Consider the following 20,876-nt stretch of genomic DNA (forward strand, 5'->3'; position numbering starts at 1 on the left):
CACTATTCAGAAGACCCACAGCCTGACCTGCAAACCCGCAGAACCGCCGACCCACGTCTCTTATTGAAATCAATGCATGGTTGCTAGGGTAATTTGGACCCTAGCAACCAGATTGCTGAAATTACAAACTGGAGAGCTGTTAAATAAAAAGCTAAATAACTCACAAACCACAAATAATATCAAATGAAAAACAATTGCAAATTGTCTCAGAATATCACTCTCTATATCATACTTAAATTTAATTTAAAGGGGAACAAACCCTTTAAGTTAACTTTTGGTATGTTATAGAATGACTCATTCTAAGCAACTTTTCAGTTGGCCTTTGTTATTTAATGCTTTTAGTTTTTAATTGTCTGCTTTCCTCTTAGATCTCACCTTAACTGTTAGTAGGATGTAGAGAGTGATATTCTGAGACAATCTGCAACTGATTTTTATTATTTGTGATTTTTGAGTTATTTAGCTTTTTATTCAGCAGCTCTCCAGTTTGCCATTTCAGCAATCTGGTTACTAGGGTCCAAATGACCCTAACAACCATGCATTGATTTCAATAAGAGACTGGAATATGAATTGGAGAGGTCTGAATAGAAAGATGTTTTTTTAGATGGGGCCAGTGACCCCCCCATTTGAAAGCTGGAAAGAGTCAGAAGACGAAGGCAAATCATTTAAAAACTATAAGAAATAAATAATAAAGACCAATTGAAAAGTTGCTTAGAGTTAGCCATTCTATAACATACTAAAAGTTAATTTAAAGGTGAATCACCCCTTTAATAATGTCCCTAAGCCCCAGCAGTAGGAGCTCATGTAACAGTGGATAAGATCAGAAGGCAGTAACAAGAGGCCCATGAGAAGCCCAGTGATACCAGTGTGAGTCTAGTCTGTGCCAGGGCTGTATCTCAGCAGCAGTTACTGATGTGGCAATGAGAGCGGCGGCGCATGCGCAGTGAGGGCTGTTTTCAGCACCCTGGAGAGCGGCCACAGACTGAGCCCAAGGCACAAGGGGGGAAGCGAGGGGACAGTGCGGGACTGGGAACCATCAGAACCGGGTCAGCAGGACTCACCGGATCCCGTAGTTTCTGTATCCAAATGTCCGTGTCCCGGAGATCAAGCTGAGGAGGAGGAGGGCGGGCGCTATGGGCAGGAGGGGAGGCTGCTCTGTATTAGCCCCGTGTCCCTGATTGAGCCCATTATCAGCGGGTACAAGTCCGACCCTACGTGGAGGCAGCGCAGTAACTGTGTCTCCGTGTCCCTAGATATTCCCTATAGTCTGTGCAGGGGAGGCCAGGGACGTGACTTCCTTCAGCCGCAACAATAAGAGACCCCTCTAAACTCCTTCCCTGGAAATTCTTCAACATCAAGGGCCCTGGAGAGATACACACAGCCTGGCACATGAGAGCCCTGGTATGGTAAGTACTACTCACTCACTGTATAGTAACTACTACTCACTCACTGTATAGTAACTACTACTCACTCACTGTATAGTAAGTACTACTCACTCACTGTATAGTAACTACTACTCACTCACTGTATAGTAACTACTACTCACTCACTGTATAGTAACTACTACGCACTCACTGTATAGTAACTACTACTCACTCGCTGTATAGTAACTACTACTCACTCACTGTATAGTAACTACTACGCACTCACTGTATAGTAACTACTACTCACTCACTGTATAGTAACTACTGCTCACTCACTGTATAGTAACTACTGCTCACTCACTGTATAGTAAGTACTGCTCACTCACTGTATAGTAAGCACTGCTCACTCACTGTATAGTAAGCACTGCTCACTCACTTTATAGTAAGTACCGCTCACTCACTGTAAAGTAAGTACCGCTCACTCAGTGTATAGTAAGTACCGCTCACTCGGTGTATAGTAAGTACCGCTCACTCACTGTAAAGTAAGTACCGCTCACTCACTGTATAGTAAGTACCGCTCACTCACTGTATAGTAAGTACTGCTCACTCACTGTATAGTAAGTACCGCTCACTCAGTGTATAGTAAGTACTGCTCACTCACTGTATAGGAAGTACTGCTCACTCACTGTAGAGTAAGTACTTCTCACCCAGCGTATAGTAAGTACTGCCCAGTGTGTGTGACACATGCCATTGTGGGCTCAGTGGGCTAGCAGGAGAAATCACACAGGGGCAACTGATGGTGCTGACTGCACTGAACCCTCCAGCTGTGTCTAAAATGCACATTCACATCCCATGAAGTTGTAGTTCAGCTGTTGGTGGTTGTAGTTCAACTAGAACAGCTTCTATTTCCTCCTCTAATCCTACAGTCTAGGGATGTGAGAAAGGAATATACTGTATGAGCCACAATGAAAACTGAGATTATCTGCAACCCTAATATCCAACAGCTCTGGGGTTCATTATAACTGGGGCAAGTCATTCATTCACATTGACTACTAAAAAGTGACCTGGGCTATTGGCTGACAGGAGGGCATGTTCGTTGTATGATAGACACATTTACCTTTAAAAACATTAGGTGTGATATTTATTATTATTAACATTTATTTATATAGCGCCAGCATATTTCACAGCGCTGTATATTTAGAGACAATTTGTAATTGGTCTTCATTTTTTTATGATTGGTTTTTGAATTATTTAGCTTTTTTGTTCAGCTTCGGCTGCTATATGGTCGCTAAGGTATAAAATACCCTAGAAACCAAGCAGTGGTGTGAATGTGAAATTGAAATTCAGGAGAATCAGTATGATATTCAGAGTCAATTTGTAATTGTTTTTGAATTATTTAGCTTTTTGTTCCGAGGCTCCCAAGTCTGGAACTATCACTAGGCGCTATCTGGTTGCTACGGTCTAAATGACCCAAGTAACAGAATAGCTAATTCCAGTGACGGAACTAGATGGAGGTGGGCCCTGGTGCAGGACGTGCACCCGGGCCCTCCCCCCTGTACGTGATTTTGCAACCGAATCAGCGGGGCCCTGGCCCAATCGCACCCCCTGTTCCTCTGGCAGTTCCGCCACTGGCTAATTCTAAACAATTTTTCAATTGGTCTTCTTTTTTTTTATTTTTTACAGTTTTTGAATAGTTTTCCTTTTTCTTCTGACACTTTCCAGCTTTCAAATGGGGGTCACTGACCCCATCTTAAAACAAAACAAATGCTCTTGAAGGCTACAAATGTATTGTTATTGCTACTTTCTATTGGTATTACTCATCTTTTTATTCAGGCCTCTCCTATTCATATTCCTGTCTCCTATTCAAATGAATGCATGGTTGCTATTGTAATTTGGACCCTAGCAACCAGATTGCTAGAATGGCAAACTGGAGAGCTGCGGAATAAAAAGCTAAATAACTCAAAAACCACAAATAATAAAAAATGAAAACCAACTGCAAATGGTCTCAGAATGTCATTCGCTACATCCTACTAAAAGTTAAAATTAAAGGGGAACAACAAGACAGTGGTTGTCTATCTCTTGTGTAAATACCAGATATTTCAGTTATTGCACAGTGAATGCATTTGTCTTTTTCAGTTCTGCAAATATGATTATTTTGTATGAGGCCCCTCTAAAACTAGGAGACGGGACATATATATATATATATATATATATATATATATATATATATATATATATATATATATATATATATATATATATATATATATATATATATATATATAAAGGTTTCAAAATGAGAGGGTGCACATAGGAGCCTTTGAATTCAAGCATGTTGGTAGCATCCAGGTCAATCGATTAAACAATGGTGTGTGGTAAACCAAGATTTGTATATATATTAGGGATGCACCGAATCGTGGATTCGGTTCATTATTTCGCCAGGATTCGGCCATATTCAGCAGGATTCAGATTCATCTGAAAACATGGGTTTTTTTTAAAACACACCAGTTAATAGTGCTACTCCAGCAGAATTCTGCACTGGAATTCATTTCTCAAAAGAGCAAACAGATTTTTTTATATTCATTTTTGAAATCTGACATGGGGCTAGACATTTTGTCAATTTCCCAGCTGCCCCAAGTCATGTGACTTGTGCCTGCACTTTAGGAGAGAAATGTGTCTCAGTGGGACATGGGTTTTTATGATTGAGTGTTGTTATTAGATCTACCAGGCAGCTGTTATCTTGTGTTAGGGAGCTGCTATCTGGTTACCTTCCCATTGTTCTGTTGTTTGGCTGTTGGGGGGGGGGGGTGATATCACTCCAACTTGCAGTACAGCAGTAAAGAGTGATTGAAGTTTATCAGAGCACAAGTCAAATGACTTGGGGCAGCTGGGAAATTGACAAAATGTCTAGCCCCATATCAGATTTCAAAATTGAATATAAAAAAATCTGTTTGCTCTTTTGAGAAATGGATTTCAGTGCAGAATTCTGCTGGAGCAGCACTATTAACTGATTCATTTTGAATTTTTTTTTTCCCCATGACAGTATCCCTTTAACTGTCGATAATGTGGTGTAGAATGTATCAGGGTACAAATGTGTCAGTTCATTGCTGTTATTTGTACAACAGGGTCAGAAAGTAGAAAGACAAGTGACAGTTTTGAATCGCATGGAGTTCTGATGGTGCCATACGGTGCAGTGGCAATATACTGAACAACTTGGCATTTCATAAAGGCACAAATAATCAGACTCACAATATTCAGTTAATCGCTATTACAGGGCTCCTGGTTACATGTGATTGGATGTATCACTACTCCCTTGGTAAGAGTTCTGCTGCTTCAGGGGGTGAAGTAGTCACTACCAAACTATAGTTTCCAGAGAAAGTCATAGGATTCTTTCTATTCACTTCTAATGGTTTCAAGATTTCCCAAAAATGTCACAGGGGAAGAGTAATAGTGATGTTTGAGTTGTTGACCATATGTTGGGCGGGTTCTGCTTGAAATTTGGCCAACCATTGCGTTGGGTTAGGCTTGGGTGCGGGTCAGACTAGTAAGGGTCAGGACACACAGGCAGATTCGGGGAGATTAATCGCCAGCAGGATGGCACTCGGAGTTATTCGTTTTCTGAAGTCGCCCGAAGTTTCCTTGTCAGGCAACTTCGGGCAACTTCGGAAAACAAATCGTTCCAAGTGCCATCCCGTTGGTGATTTACATTTTAGCCAGCGGCAAGGCACGGGAGGCAGTTTGGGGCGATTAGTAGTATTAGGTTTTGCAGGTTAGGGTCAGGCACGGGTTGAGTTTTTCCTGACCCCCACATACAGCAACTACAGAGCAAGTATCCTACTAGATGGCCTAGGACAAAAAAAAAGCAAAGACACCTCTATATGTAGGTTTATATAAGGAAATACTATTGAGTGAGTACAAACTGTCCATTCTCTGCATATTTTCATGGTGAGTAGGTGTTGCCATGCTCAGGGCCGGATTTACATAATAGACACCCCTAGGCCCCCTGCCATTCGTTGCCCCATTCCATGTGCAGATTTTTATCATTGGGTCCAGAGCACTGGGGATTAGTGCAAGGGAAATTCTAAAAAAAACTATAGTATCCTCTGCCCATATCCATTGCTTCCCAAACATTGGGAATGTGGTTGGGCAACATGCTGCCCCATAAATTCTGCCGCCAAGGCCCGGGCCATTGTGGCCTTTCCACAAATCCAGGATTGGCCATGCTGCTTGTAAATACAGTATATTTTACACTGCAGTACCGTTATTTTGTGAATGGGGACCAAGCTCAGACTTTATGCAAATTTCCATTCTTACAGGTGTGAGATCTAACAAATCAGATTGTCTGGCATGGAATGATCCCATTGCACAGACACACAATCTGCAATTATACTCTGAGTGGGTGTGTGCAATCAGGTGCAAGTGTCATGTGATCATTTGGACTCTTCATTGAGATTTGAGTTGTTGGATCAAGTACAACTAATGAGATTCTTTGATGCTGGGGGTCCAGGCAAACACCCTTTCTGCCCTAAACTAAATCTGGCCCTGAGGCCTGGTATAGTCTGGCTTTGGAAACTCAAACTTTCATGGTTACATTACAATTTGCTTTTTTTGGTACTTGGACAAAATGATATACAGTAATGGATGTAGTGACTGCCTAGTTGGACCATATGTAGGAACCAACAAGCTGGTGTAATGCCGGGGCCTCCAGGAGATCCTAATGGTCACTAGGCCAGTCCTACCCTGGATGTCTGTGAATCTGTTTATGTTTTGTGCTCCCTCCTCTCTATTCTATTCTTCATTGTCTCACCAGATGTCGCTCTGTGAGTGTCTCTCCCCTTGAGACAGATGGGTTTCTACATCAGCTCCCTGTCGAGGTCTCACTGCACCAAGACCCAGGTGAGACATTATCAAGTGGCCCCCAGTTACAACTACAAGTGGACAGACGTTCACTACGAGGCCAGCAGAGGGAATGTGGAGAAGCTCCGTGTGTTACTCAGCACTACAGGTTTGTGTCTATATTCGTGCTCCACTCCAGCCTGAATGCTGCTATATAGAATGTGATATATACATCAATATACATATATACCTGATCATACTGCAATGGGCTGTTGCAACTGTCATTGAGATATGATGGGCTCAAGATAACAGAGGACCCTAAAGAATTAGGTATGGAATTTGTTATCTGAAAACCTGTTATCCAGAAAGCTGTGAATTAAGGAAAGGCAGCCTTCCATACACACCATTTTATCCAAATAATCCAAATTTTTAAAAAACGATTTCCCTTTTCTCTGTACTAATAAAACAGTAGCTTGTACTTGATCCCAACTAAGATATAATTAATCCTTATTGGAGGCAAAACCAGCCGATGGGGTTTATTTAACGGAACAGTAACACTAATAAATGAAAGAGTCTTAAAGTAATGAAAATATAATGTACTGTCGCCCTGCACTGGTAAAACAGATGTGTTTGCTTCAGAAACACTACTATAGTTTATATAAACAAACTGCTGTGTAGCCATGGGGGCAGTAATTCAAGCACAGGATACATAGTAGATAACAGATAAGTACTACTATAGTTTATATAAACAAGATGCTGTGAAGCCTCGGGCAGCCATTCAAGCACAGGATACACAGTAGATAACAGATAAGTACTACTATAGTTTATATAAACAAGCTGCTGTGTAGCCATGGGGGCAGCCATTCAAGCCCATGATACACAGTAGATAACAGATTAGTACTACTATAGTTTATATAAATAAGCTGCTGTGTAGCCATGGGGGCAGCCATTCAAGCACAGGATACACAGTAGATAACAGATAAGTACTACTATAGTTTATATAAACAAGCTGCTGTGTAGCCATGGGGGCAGCCATTCAAGCACAGGATACACAGTAGATAACAGATAAGTACTACTATAGTTTATATAAACCAGCTGCTGTGTAGCCATGGGGGCAGCCATTCAAGCACAGGATACACAGTAGATAACAGATAAATACTACTATAGTATATATAAATAAACTGCTGTGTAGCCATGGGGGCAGCCATTCAAGCAGAGGATAGATAACAGATAAGTTCTGAAGAATCCCATTGTACACTACAGAGCTCATCTGTTCTCTGCTGTGTACCCTGAGCCTTTTCAGCTTTGAATGGCTGCCTCCATGGCTACACAGCAACTTGTTTATATAAAGTATAGTTGTGTTTCTATAGCAAACACATCAGTTTTATCACTGTAGTAGAGTAACAGTACATTATATTTTCATTACTTTAAGACGCTTTAATTTTTTGGTGTTACTGTTCCTTTAATGTATAAATGATTTACGAGTAGACTTAAGGTATGAAGATCGAAATTACAGAAAGATCCATTATCCGAAAAAACTCTTTGTCCTAAGCTTTCTGGATAACAGGTCCCTTACCTGTATATACATAGGTATAAGCCATGCTTTATGGCAGGCAGTACATCTAACCCTACATGTATGTGCCATAATGATGGCTCAGGGGACATAGGGAAATACTTTTATCTTCCTGTAAGTTTTCCATTTCTCCTGTCTCCAGTGCACCACTAACTACAGGTTTCTCCCATTGGGAATTTCAGACAAGGAGCTGGTTGACAGGAAAGATTATTATGGAAAGACGTCGCTGTACTGGGCTGCATATAAGGGCCAACGCCTCGCCATGGAGTTATTGCTGCACTATGGGGCAAATGTAAACAGCTGCTGTAAACATGGCGGGACCCCACTCCATGCCGCCATCGGATTGTTCCCAGACTGTGCCCTTTTGCTTATACAGGTGGGTCAATTTCTCATTCAGTGTATACTGCTCCTGCATGTGCCCCAAAAAGGGAGAAGCATTGGGAGAAATTCAATCTCAAGTGCAAAGTTTGCTGCAGTTCTAGTTCCCCAGAATAAACAATTAGCCGGTGCACCTGTGAATTAATGGTAAGGTCACACTGGGCGTTTTGGGGTAGATTTGGTTGCCTGGCGACTAATCACCTCGACTTTCCGGCGAACAATCTCCCCAAACTCCTTTCCTCACTCTGCGCTGGCTAAAATGAAAAATCGCCAGCGCTAATCACACGTGGCGATTTGTTTTCCGAAATCGCCCAAAGTTTCCTCGTGAGGCAACTTCGGAAAACAATTGCCGCAAACATTACTATTGTTACATTACCCTCTTAATGTTCTTTATGTGTTAAATGCACCCAATAATGTATTTTCATTATCTGCTTCTAAGTGGCTGCATTATACTAATCCTTTATTTCTTTAGTACCGGTACATTTGCACAGCACTTTACACAGATTACTTACCATTTATATCAGTCCCTGCCCCAGGGGAGCTTGCAATCTATCTTCCTTATCACACAACAAGCACACACATTATAAGCCAATTAACCCTAGTGGCTGGTTCCCTATCTGGGCACAGGTTGGCCATCCCAGAAATAGAGGAAGCTCATTGACTATGGCAAGACATAGTAATATTGTAAGTTAAGTTGAAAAAATAAACGTAGGGTAGGGGGGTAGGAGTTTTTTTAGTTAACGGTTGAATTCTCATTTAAGTCTAGCCTAACTGCCAGTTGATCCAGAGGAAGGCAAAAAAAAAAAAAAAACTTTTGAAGCCTCCCCAATTTGCCTCAGATCAACTTGTACTATGAGCTATCTTCCATAACTAGGGTTGCCACCTGGCTGGTATTTTACCGGCCTGGCCAGTAAAAATTATGCTTGATGCCAAAGTTATTAATGAGAAAAAACGGTAAGAATATAGGAAGGCTGGTATTTTTTTCCAGAAAAGGTGGCAACCCTATCCATAACCCTGTATTCCCTCACTTGCTAAACACCATCCAACCCCTTCTTAAACCTATCTAATGTATCAGCCTGTACCACTGATTCAGGGAGAGAATTCCACATCTTCACACCTCTCACTGTAACAAACCCCTTCCGAATATTTAGACGGAACTTCCATACACTGTGGCCATTGTCTATTTGTGGACATTCTGGGCATTGTCTTCTTCTGGGCATATTCTCCCTGTATGTGCTGCAAAATGATTGGTTGACAAATGGTCGATAACATGGAAATTCTTTTTCTCCCCCAATAGCATGGAGCTGATGTCAACCTGCAGGATAACTGGGGGGTTACCCCAATGTATCTGGCCGCTTGCAGTGGGCAAATGGAGTGCATACGGCTCTTGGTGCAGGCCGGAGCTGACACAACTTATAAGAACAAGGTATGGAACAGGACAAAAAAGGTTTAATTGTTTTATCCTCAGCCTTTAAAGTGCTTATCCCTCGTATCAGTACCAACAACTTGTGAAGAGCCTCCAGTTTGTCATCCTTGGTAAGAATGGACCATTGTTTGAGGACCAACACATATATCTTTATATAAAGATATTTGACCTGTAGCCTCATGTCCACATTCTGGTCACTGAATTCCAAGGTGCTGCTTTATATAAGCTGGGGGTACAGTATTAGTTTACCCAGATTTGATCAAGTGCGCGCCCCCTCTTGTCTGACACATGATGATCACATAGTCCATGGCCTATCTTGGTGCTTAATATTTACCTGTGATTGTTCCTTGCCTTTCAGAAAACAGGATTGCCTCCCAAACGCCTTGCTTCCCAAGTTGGCTTCATTGCCTGGATTGAATCTTGCTCACGGCAGCCTCGCTCTCTGAAGCATCTCAGTCGCCTGCGGATCCGAGCCACTCTGGGTCCCCGACGCCTCCAAGCCATTAGGACTTTCAACTTGCCAGAATCCCTGAAGTGCTATCTTATGTTTGAGGACCTGGTACTGCAGGAACCCGTTTAGCACTAGCTGATGTACATATCACTGTATAATATGCCTCCAGGAATTGCTTTGTGTTGTAACTATGCAGAGATGATACATTTCTATACTCAATGATTGGGGAGACTACTGGAAAAAGTTCTATAAACTTGTGGGCAGAAGACCGACCATGTAAAAGAAATGTTTGTACAAGCAAGAAGCCCAGCCAGCACCAAGGGAAGACTGATTTGGGTAAAGTAATTGCCCATGAGTTTCATAGTCCTGTGGAAGGATTTACTTATTTTCTACATCAGGACTTCTACATGTGCTCCATTGTGTGTGCCCATTTTTTGGCGTTTTGTGTAATTCTGCCCCAGAGCTGTACAGGTATAGGACCTGTTATCCATAATGCCAGGGACATAGGGTTTTCTGGATGACGTATCTTTCCATAATTTGGATCTTCATACATAAAGTCTACTAGAAAATCATGTAAACATTAAATAAACCCAATAGGCTGGTTTTGCTTCCAATAAGGATTAATTATATCTTAGTACAAGCTACTGTTTTATTATTACAGAGAAAAAGGAAATCATTCTTACAAATATGGACTATGTGGATAAAATGGTGTCTATGGGAGATGGCCTTTCCATAATTCAGAGTTTCAGAGTTTTTGGATAAAAGATCCCATATCTTTCTGATAAATGAGTCCCATTTGAACTTCATTACTTTTTGCTCTGCAGTAGCTGTTACATGCAGAAGGGAACCTGGCCAGAGAGCCCAGCACCCAATTCAAGCAGGGTGGGGGTATGTGGGATTGGGTGTCCCTGTACAATAGCTGGTGACTTGGGAAGGCTTAGGGCAGGTGTTGCTGTGCAGTCAAGTAGCTGTTTGTTGCTCTGGTATTAACTCAGATACTGATCTCAAGAACTAACATTACTTAGATTCAGTACAGCACTTATCTATATCCGAACCAATACATAAATGTTAAGCTAAGAGTCTGTATATTCCCCCCCCCCCCATATGTGCGTATGTTTCCTCTGGGTACTGTGATTGGCTCCCACATTTCAAAAACACAAGTGAAGGTTAACTGGCTCCTGATAAAACCGTGATGCATAGGGACCCTAGAGTGCAAGCTCTGCTGGGGCAGGGACTCCTGTAAATGCTGTATAATCTTTGCAAAGTGCTGTAGAATATGCTGGCACTATATAAACAAAAGATAATATTAATCTCAAGACTCAGCGTACAATATTTGCCACAGATGAGATACTACGCCCAGCACCCACCACCAATTGCAACAGTGAATACAGGATGGATATTCCTACTTAGTATAAATAATGATGTCCTGCATTGACCCTACCACTATCAATGAATAGACCCTAGAAACAAACATATTGGAATATAAACTTTATGCCAGAAAACAAGACTGAAATCCGTCTCAAGAGCAAGTTGTGGTGTTTTGACATAATGCTGAGCAAGGCTTATGTTATTGAGCTCCCTCGGGAAGCAGCTGATGAGCTTGTTTGTACCCTAGAGCAATAGCCAAGGTAACAGTCTAGTAATAACTGCCCCAGGACGATTCCTGTTCCAGGGCGATTTTCTGGTGTGTACCAGAAGACTGACTTGGGATCAACCCACCTACTGCAGTAAGCAATACACTGATACTTCAGCTGCTGCGTGTCCTCTTGGGAAGCTGAGATGTTACCAGTGTGGTGCACTAATGGGCCAGCATCGAAACATGCAGAGGAATTGTGCCTAAAGCATTGGATGCAGATGGGTCTGTAGGTGCTGGAAGTTGTTTATCTATAAAAGCAAAAACGGTCACAGCTTGGGCTACACTAAACCTTACTTTTGCCATATTGCCCTACTGTCACCATGTTGCTATGTTATCCCACACTCCTTCTATCTCGTTGGAGCCCCTCTATGTGCAGCGCTTATGGAATTGAACCCCCCCAAAAGACATCAGTGGGTGCTGGAACCATTCTTGAAGCCCCATGTACAGCTCTAAAGAAAGTTCGGAGAGAGTCAGAAATATAAATGGAGGTATGGGGTCCTTTAACCGGAAACCCATTATCCAGAAAGTTCCAAGTTACGGAATGGCCAGCTCCCATAAACTCTATTTTATCCAAATAATGCAAATTTTTCAAAATTATTTTCCTCTACAATAATAAAACAGTAGCTTGTACTTGATCCCAACTAAGATACAATTAATCCTAACTGGAAGCAAAACCAGCCTATTGGGTTTATTGTTAAATGATTTTCTGGTAGACTTAAGGTATGAAGATCCAAATTACAGAAAGATCCGTCTACTGGAAAACCCCAGGTCTCGAGCATAACAGGTCCCATACCTGTATATTATTTGTTGATGGGGACACAGTAGCTGTTTGGATAAAACCTTGAGTTTCAGCTGATTGGTTTACATGGGAATCCAATGATGATCTTTGTGCAGAACATATTAAAGAGTTGCCCCTTTTCAGGATTTCATCCAGATACAGTAACCTGGTAAGGGAACCTTTAATAACTGATTCAGGCTGATGAGATCTAGGGGTTCCTTTATGTCAGTGCATGGACTTGTGCGTTATTTATCAGTGTAGGCCAAAGGGGTCTGGACAGCAATAAATGATAAACAATGTAACCCATGAGGTCAATGAGCAATTGCTGATGGTAATAGTCCTACAGTGGGAGCCTCTGGAAGATCCCCACACAGATGCTTGGGAGCAACAGGACTCTCATTATTTGTCACATTCAGCAATGTAATCCTTGTGGGAATTGCATATTTATTCTGTGCATTGCAGGCCCGGACTGGCAATCTGTGGGTTCTGGCAAATGCCAGAGGGGCTGCTGTAAGTTGCCATAGACAGTCAATATTTAGTGGGCTGCTGGGGGACTGTTTGGGACTCTGTGTACTTGAAATGCCAGGGCCTATTTTGAATCCAAGTCCAGACCTCTATGTTTCTATAGGTTAGAATCAGCCAACAAAATGCAGATGCACACCTGGTCCCTCTTTCAACGTTCACGGTGCATGGAACATAGGAGGACGGCACCTCCAATAAATGGTACGTAAATAGAATTAATCCAGCACACGAAATCTGCTCAAGGGTTATTACCCGTGTTTAATGCCAAGCCAAACAGGTTACAACGTTTCGGGGGCGTACCCCTTCGACACCTGACGAAGGGGTACGCCCCCGAAATGTTGTAACCTGTTTGGCTTGGCATTAAACACGGGTAATAACCCTTGAGCAGATTTCGTGTGCTGGATTAATTGTATAGATGAGAATGCATGGGAGGGGTGGGATGGTGGGTTAGCAATAGCAGGACAAGTTTAATAAAGTGCATGCATTTTGGCGCAGAGTTCAAACTGAGCAGCACCATAGGAGAGAATAACACCCCCAACATTATATAAGGGGATAACATTTTGGTAAGGGTAGGTGGGCTATAATATTTATAGGCTGAACTTGGTTGAAAATGTTTAAATGCACCATAGACCCGCCAGAGATCTGTGTATAGATGGGAAGTTCATGGGGCTATTGCAAAGGTACAATATATGTAGCTGTATGGCCTGAGCAAGTCTATAAGTCTGGACAAGTCTCACTGGACTTCAGTTATCATATCAGCTTTCTCTTCTTCTCCAGAACTGCCTCCATGTGACTTGCCCAGGGGATTAAGTCACTTCCACAGAAACCCACCCATTCCCATAGTTGCCCCCCTCTCCTCATACGCTTCCCTTATAGTTTATACCTTGTGGGTGCCACTCAGCCCTTAATTCCTCCACTCAAACAGCCTGAGACTTATCAGTGATGCCAGAGATTTATCTTGGCACTCGGGCAAAGTACAAACCACCAGGAGCAGATCAGGCTGGTACAGAAACTCTACAGAATCATCAACTTACATTTACTCTCCATTCTGCATTTTCTATTTGTATTTGTTACAAAAAAACACACAATATTTGTTTAGTTTACACCTTTCGGATTTCAGCTTGTTTGTTCTTAGCCATAAGTTTCCTCCTTCCCCCACTGTAGAACACAAGGTGCAAGTCATTTTAGGGCTCATTTACTAATGCTAATGCAAAGCACAAATCTCCAGGTCTTTTACCCAAAATTCTAGCATGTGCCATAAAAATCAAGTTCAAGGTTCAACACAACATATGTCACTAAGTGCCTCAATATAACAGCCACTCAATGCAAAACATAAGCATTACATATGCCATTTACTGCTCAGCTGCAAATAAAAGCCCTTTGTAGAATGATCTAGTTCTAGATGAATGATGAGAAGGGGAAATATAAGGTGTTGTACATATTCCACTGCCGGCCAAACGAAGATGGGTATTTTTGGGTGACGGGCATAAAAAGATGTTGTATTTAAAGGTTGTTGTTCACCTTTAAATTAACTTTTAGTGTGATATACGGGCAAATTTGCTTACCTCCGAAGTTGTGCCAGCGTTGACTTCGCCAGGGGAAGTTTTGCCAGGGCGCCACTAATTCACTAAAATCCGAAGTTGCGCTCAGGGAGGTGAAAGGTAGGAAAGTTGCGCTACCGTTAATTCGTCAAACAAAGTGAAGTTACGCTAGCGATGCCTAATTTGCATATGGCGCCAAGTTAAAGTACAATGGATGAATATGTATCAGCAAATACATTACACTACACAAGCCTGGGAAAGCTTCATAAGATAAAAAAGAGTTGTTATATTGCACTATACATGTGCCCACTGTATAGTTTAGGTGCCACATGTTAGGAAATGTAGGGGGGAAGGAGGGTACCCCCAAAAAATTTACGATTTTTTTCAGCCTATCACCCTTAAAAAGTAAAAGCCGCCAGCGTTTTTTAGGACAACACTTTTGAAGCAATCCCTATCTACTCTATTGCACTTCGCCTGGTCTGAGGTGGCGAAGGCAAGTCTGGCGCAAGAGGTAACACTCCGTAAAATCCGCAACTTAGTGAATTAGTTACGTCCCTTCGCCGTAGCGCATCTTCGCCTGGCCTAAGGGTGTGAAGTAGCGCTAGAGTAGGTCCACTTCGCTAGCGAATTTACGCCAATTTTCGCCACTTCGCCCTTTAGTAAATTTGCCCCATAGAGTGATGTTCTGAGACAATTTGCATTTCATTTTTCGTTATTTGCGGGTTTTTGAGTTATTTAGCTTTTTATTCAGGAGCTCTCCAGTTTGCAATTTCAGCAAATTGGTTGTTAGCGCCCAAATTACCCTAGCAACCATGCATTGATTTGAATAAGAGACTTGAATATGAATAGAAAGATGAGTAATACAAAGTAGCAATAACAATGAATTTGTGACTCTGACATCTTACAGCAGCCCCTCAGGCATTTGTAGATTGCCCGATTTCGGGGAAGACAGAGGCCATAGCCTAAATTTTGTACCAATACTGATACTGATAATCCACTATTTTGGATTTGACCGAACCCCTGAATCCTTTGCAAAAGATTCAGCCGAATACCGAACCAAATCCTTGTTTTGTGACAAAAAGTCACGCAATTTCCCTCCCTGACCCTAATTTGCATATGCAAATTAGGATTCGGTTTGGCCAGGCAGAAGGATTCGGTGGAATGCGAATCCTGCTGAAAAAGGCCGAATTCTGAACCGAATCCTAATATATAATAATATATGAACCAATAACAAACAGTGTTAGTGAGAGTTACCAATAACAAACATCTCCGGGCAGAGGCTATTTCTGCTGCTGGAAAGAATCATCGGCCCATTGATCGTTCATACTGCACATTGCTCATTCCTATTTCTCATCTTACAAACTCCTTCTCCCCTTTCCCCCCTCCGCACCCTCACACAGTCTGCTGGCCGGGCTGCAGGCACAAGGTACGAAAATGTAATATATATATATATATATATATATATATATATATATATATATATATATATATATATATATATATATATATATATATGTATAGGTATAGGATCCCTTATCTGGAAACCCGATATCCAGAAAGCTCCGAATTATGGAATGGCTGTCTCCCATAGACTCCATTTTATCCAAATAATCCAAATTTTTAAAAATGATTTCCTTTTTCTCAGTAATAATAAAACAGTGCAAAAGTGGTTATATCAAAAAAGATATATGTCCCAAGGCCTCTTAGAGTAAAACAAATAATTTATTAGTAATCACATTTAAAAAAGTATTCGGTACATACTAACCCCACATATCCCACCTTACGCGTTTCACACCCTCCGGCGCTTAGTCATAGGTGTGTCTGTCAGTAAGAAATCGAGTACAGAATTTAAACCCAGGTGATCCCACCCCTTTTTTTGTTTAAAACCAATCCAAGGTCGCAGGCAATTATCCCTGCCTCCTTTGTATTTATTAACCCATAGTAGCTATGCAGGGTAGTTGTACCATTTCCCTTATATTATACATAGTAATCTTCAGTTGTACATTGTATTCAGATTATCTGTTAACATCACAGTCCTTAAAATTAATTATTGCACAACAATGTATTTCAGCAGTATATATATGTTTAACTTTTAAACCAATTAGTTAATCTCCAACTTTGCACATACTTCATTATTGCCAAATTGATATAGATTGTGTACGCTGTCATCTTTATCGCTACACTCCATTAATAGTGTTATATAATAAGTATATTTCTTTACTATTTTCATACATTCAGGTATAACATGTCACATCGAATTCATGGTTAAGCCCCTGTGGCAAACAGGTGGAAAATCCAATATATTTCTATAATACACAAAAGCCATGAATATCCTGTAAATTATATCCTTATAAACGGTGAGTTCTGATGTCATCAGTTATAAACGGTGAGTTCTGATGTCATTTCTGTCACATGACTCATTGAAATTTGTGTATTATAATAAATAAAGTACCCCCAGTCGCAAAATATGAGGATATTAGAAGTTACCTTAGAGTTCCATGACCTGTATAAAAACACTCGGCCTTCGGCCTCGTGTTTTTATATGGTCATGAAACTCCTCGGTAACTTATAATATCCTTATATTTTACAAGAGGGGGTACTTTATTCACTATCTCCTCTCCAAAAGTTCCTGGTGGTCCCCCCCTTATTCCTAATCTCACCCTCTCTATTCCCTGGATGGAAAATTGATTTATATCTCCTCCACTGCACATTGCAAAGTGCCTAGTAATGTTACTATGTTGGCTGTACTGGTAGAAAATTGAAAGAAAGAGCGAGGGAGCATATAAATCAGATTAGGAATCCCAAAGCAGTGGAAAAAAGTAACATTACTAGGCACTTTGCAATGTGTAGTGGAGGAGATATAAATCAATTTTCCAAACTCAAAGGTGAACAACCCCTTTAATGAATGGGATTTACCAAGCAATTGACTGCAGGAAAATATGCCGGGCCACCATTGCACTGCAGTAAGTAAATTACCCCTACTACAAGCCGGAAAGAGGCAGAATTAGATGCAAATCATTAACATATGAGAATGTTTCTAGGAACAGGCCAGTCCCTATCCCAATTCTCAGCCCTCCAGCTCTTGTGGAACAGTAGCCTCCCACATTGACTTGCTGGCCATGGCTCAGTAACATAAAGAGGCAGCTGGCTTATTCTTTCCCTTAACCTACAAAGTCTTTTAATAGCAAACAAAACAGCATCACTTACTGGAAAATACCATTGTGTTCCATTTTTGGCTGCACCAGGCTACCGCCCCTGCTTGCTAAATGTGTTCCTGTTCACACCTCCTTGATAAATAGGGGCCCGTCGCATGATTCCCATTGAGCCCGTGGAATGCTACAGTCGCTCTAGACACTTCCATGTACTGATTATGGAACTGCAAATATGTCAGATTTATAGCAGGGACACTTAAGGTGGCCATATATGGATAGATCTGCTCGTTTGGCGATGTCGCCAAACGAGCGGATCTCCCTCCGATATGCCCACCTTGAGGTGGGCAATATCGGGCAGATCCGATCGTGGGCCCTAGGGCCCAACGATCGGATCCTAGCATTCGGCAAACGGGCGGTCGGATCGCGGGACCGCATCAACGAACAGATGCGGCCGCGATCCGACGGGATTTTCTGTCCCATTCGATCGAGATCTGGCCGACTTTCGGCCAGATCTCGATCGGGGAAGCCCGTCGGGGGCCCCCATACACGGGCCAATAAGCTGCCGACACAGTCTGTCGGCAGCTTTTATCGGCCCGTGTATGGCCACCTTTAGCCAAAGGGGCCAATGCACTGGGCAAGGACTGTGCTAAAAGGGGAGCCACACTGGGTTATAACAATGCAAATCCTTTGCAATAATAAGATTATAGAGGGAAATCAGAAACTGAGGGCTGATTTCTGGCCATTAGATTACTGAGCATCTATGCAGTTGGCCAGTTTTAACAATATAATAAGGTCGTTTTCACCCCAATCAGCCCTGGCTGTTACCAGTTATGGCAAAAAAAGTTAGTCCAGCACCCACTGTTTGTTGAATAAAACGGCCTTTATTGGACCAAGGGCATTACAGCAACGTTTCAGACCAACTGGTCTTTTATCAAGCTAAAATCAGTTGGTCTGAAACGTTGCTGTAATGCCCTTGGTCCAATAAAGGCCGTTTTATTCAACAAACAGTGGGTGCTGGACTAACTTTTTTTGCCAATATTACCAGTGGGAGGTGGCCATTGGAGGACGTGCACCCAGCCAAAGAAGTGAGTTGCAGTTGTACTGACTACTAATCTGCTATTGTTACCAGTTATGGCTCCAATCTACCCAATATCCTGCCCGATGGCCTGTAAGACTATATGGGGCTGCACTGTTTAAACAGGGACCATTGGTGGGAGTGGGGCATTTTTAGAGCAAGGCATTTTCAATGAGAGTGCAATCTTTGTCGTGTCCATGACAGGGACGACCCAATGTGTGACCCTATAGGAGCATTTTGTCCTTTATTTGGTCATGGAACTCCCCCTATCTTTATATTATACAATTGTGAGTACAATAGGGATGCACTGAATCCACTATTTTGGATTAGGCCGAACCCCCGAATCCTTTGCGATAAATTCGGCCGAATACTGAACCAAATCCTAATTTGCATATGCAAATTAGGGGTGGGAAGGGGAAAACATTTTTTACTTCCTTGTATTGTGGCAAAAAGTCATGAGATTTCCCTAATTTTCTACACTATATTATACCAATATCATTTAAAGGGCATGTAAAGTCTAAAATAGAATAAGGCTAGAAATGCTGTATTTTGTATACTAAATCTAAACATGAACTCACTGCGCCACAAGTCTAATCAAACAAATAATTTAAGCTTTCAAAGTTGGCTACAGGGGGTCACCATCTTGTAACTTTGTTATACATCTTTGCAAGACTAAGACTGTGCACATGCTCAGTGTGGTCTGCGCTGCTTAGGGATCGTCATAAACAAAGCTGCTTGAGTTCTGCATGGCTGGGAAGTAAGGCGGGGGCTCCCCCTGCTGTACATAAGTATGATTGTTTCCCTGCAGAGCAGTTAGGGACCGTCTGACAATTCCTATCCACAGCAGTAAATGAAGGGAGAATTTCACTGTATACAGTCAGGTTTCTTATAAAAACTGTACACATTTTTAAATGAAAGTATATTGGAGATAGGTTTCTTTTTCATTAAAGAAAGTAAAAATGGGATTTTATTTTTTTGCCTTTACATGCCCTTTAAAAGAACTCTCAGCTCAGGGGGTCATTTACTAACACTGGGCAAATTACCCTTGGCAACCAATCCAACGGTTGCATTCATTGTTCTACCTGCAGTGGCCTGAAATAAAGCCAAGCACTGATTGGTTGCTATGGGTTTTATGCCCACGGCAATTTTGCCCAGTGTTGGTAAATGAGCCTGACAGTTTTCACAAGCTTTACTGCTGTTGCTCTATGTCGATGGGAATGCTGGCAACTGTAGTCAGTACTGCAGGGAGGATGCTGAGAGAAGAAGTTCAGCAACTGCTCGGGTAACTATGATGTCTTAAACACCAAAAATGTTCAATACATTTGGTTCTGGTCACAAGAGCTTGCATTCTAGTTGTAAAAAGATTGAACTGTTCAGATAGAGAGAGAGAAAGTCTGTGAAACAGGTGCAATGATAGGAAGAGCAGTAACCTGATCAGCAGCTGCCCCGCCACCATCCCCCCGTACTGTAGTTTCAAGTGGGCCAGACATGCCTTGTAACCAATGCCTCCTCCCTTTCCTCACTGTGTTCTCCTTGTGGATCCGAGGGGAATCTCTCCACCCTCTGCCCTTCTGGGAACATCCAATTCCATCGCTCCAGCCGTGGGGGACTTAGTACACAAGACCAACCGCAAGGTGTAACTGGTGCAATTTACTCCCTAAAGGCTCCGCTCACCCTCAGGCTGCTTTAAGGCAAGTTACATGAGTGTATCAGAATCTGTGGTGTGGGGGGCAGTGGGCTTCAATATTTTGCTTTGGAAATAATCTATATATTTTGTGATTTTTTAAAATATATTTTTAAATTTTGTTTATCTTTTTCTTTTAGTTGCATTTGGGTGTGGCATGTTTTACTTGAGCTCTATGTGTTCATTTAAAACAAGCTTTGATTTGAGCAGGGCTAGAACCAACCTGTAGCCAATAAGAACTGTGGAACATCCACAGGGTTAGACCAACTTGTAGCCAATCAGAGCACTGGAATATTCCCATGTTAGACTGAGAGCTGAAGGCCTCTATAATAAATGGGTATTTGCCTGTATCCATTATTGAGGAATGGCATATGGCTCATTTAACAGTGCGACAGAGTTTGTTACAGACATTGCAGAGCACGTCACACATTCACAAATGTACAATTTTCCTATGTTTTCTACC

At 41.9% G+C, this 20,876-nt stretch overlaps 1 protein-coding gene across 2 annotated transcripts; it reads left to right on the forward strand.

Annotated features, from left to right (window-relative positions):
* Window positions 1–899: 899 nt before the first annotated feature.
* On the forward strand, window positions 900–10,597 carry LOC108714699 (ankyrin repeat and SOCS box protein 8). Of its 2 annotated transcripts, none has more exons than XM_018259139.2 (5): window positions 900–1,403; window positions 6,172–6,366; window positions 7,953–8,146; window positions 9,446–9,574; window positions 9,933–10,597. In XM_018259139.2, the coding sequence occupies exons 2-5, from the start codon at window positions 6,207–6,209 to the stop codon at window positions 10,152–10,154; spliced, it is 705 nt and encodes a 234-aa protein (XP_018114628.1). In that variant the 5' UTR covers window positions 900–1,403; window positions 6,172–6,206; the 3' UTR covers window positions 10,155–10,597. The 2 variants fall into 2 exon arrangements, with proteins under 2 accessions (XP_018114628.1, XP_018114627.1); XM_018259138.2 differs by lacking the exon at window positions 900–1,403 and adding an exon at window positions 5,794–5,913.
* The last annotated feature ends 10,279 nt before the right edge of the window (window positions 10,598–20,876 follow it).

This window comes from Xenopus laevis, chromosome 4L, assembly GCF_017654675.1.
Source record: "Xenopus laevis strain J_2021 chromosome 4L, Xenopus_laevis_v10.1, whole genome shotgun sequence".
Lineage (NCBI taxonomy): Eukaryota > Metazoa > Chordata > Amphibia > Anura > Pipidae > Xenopus > Xenopus laevis.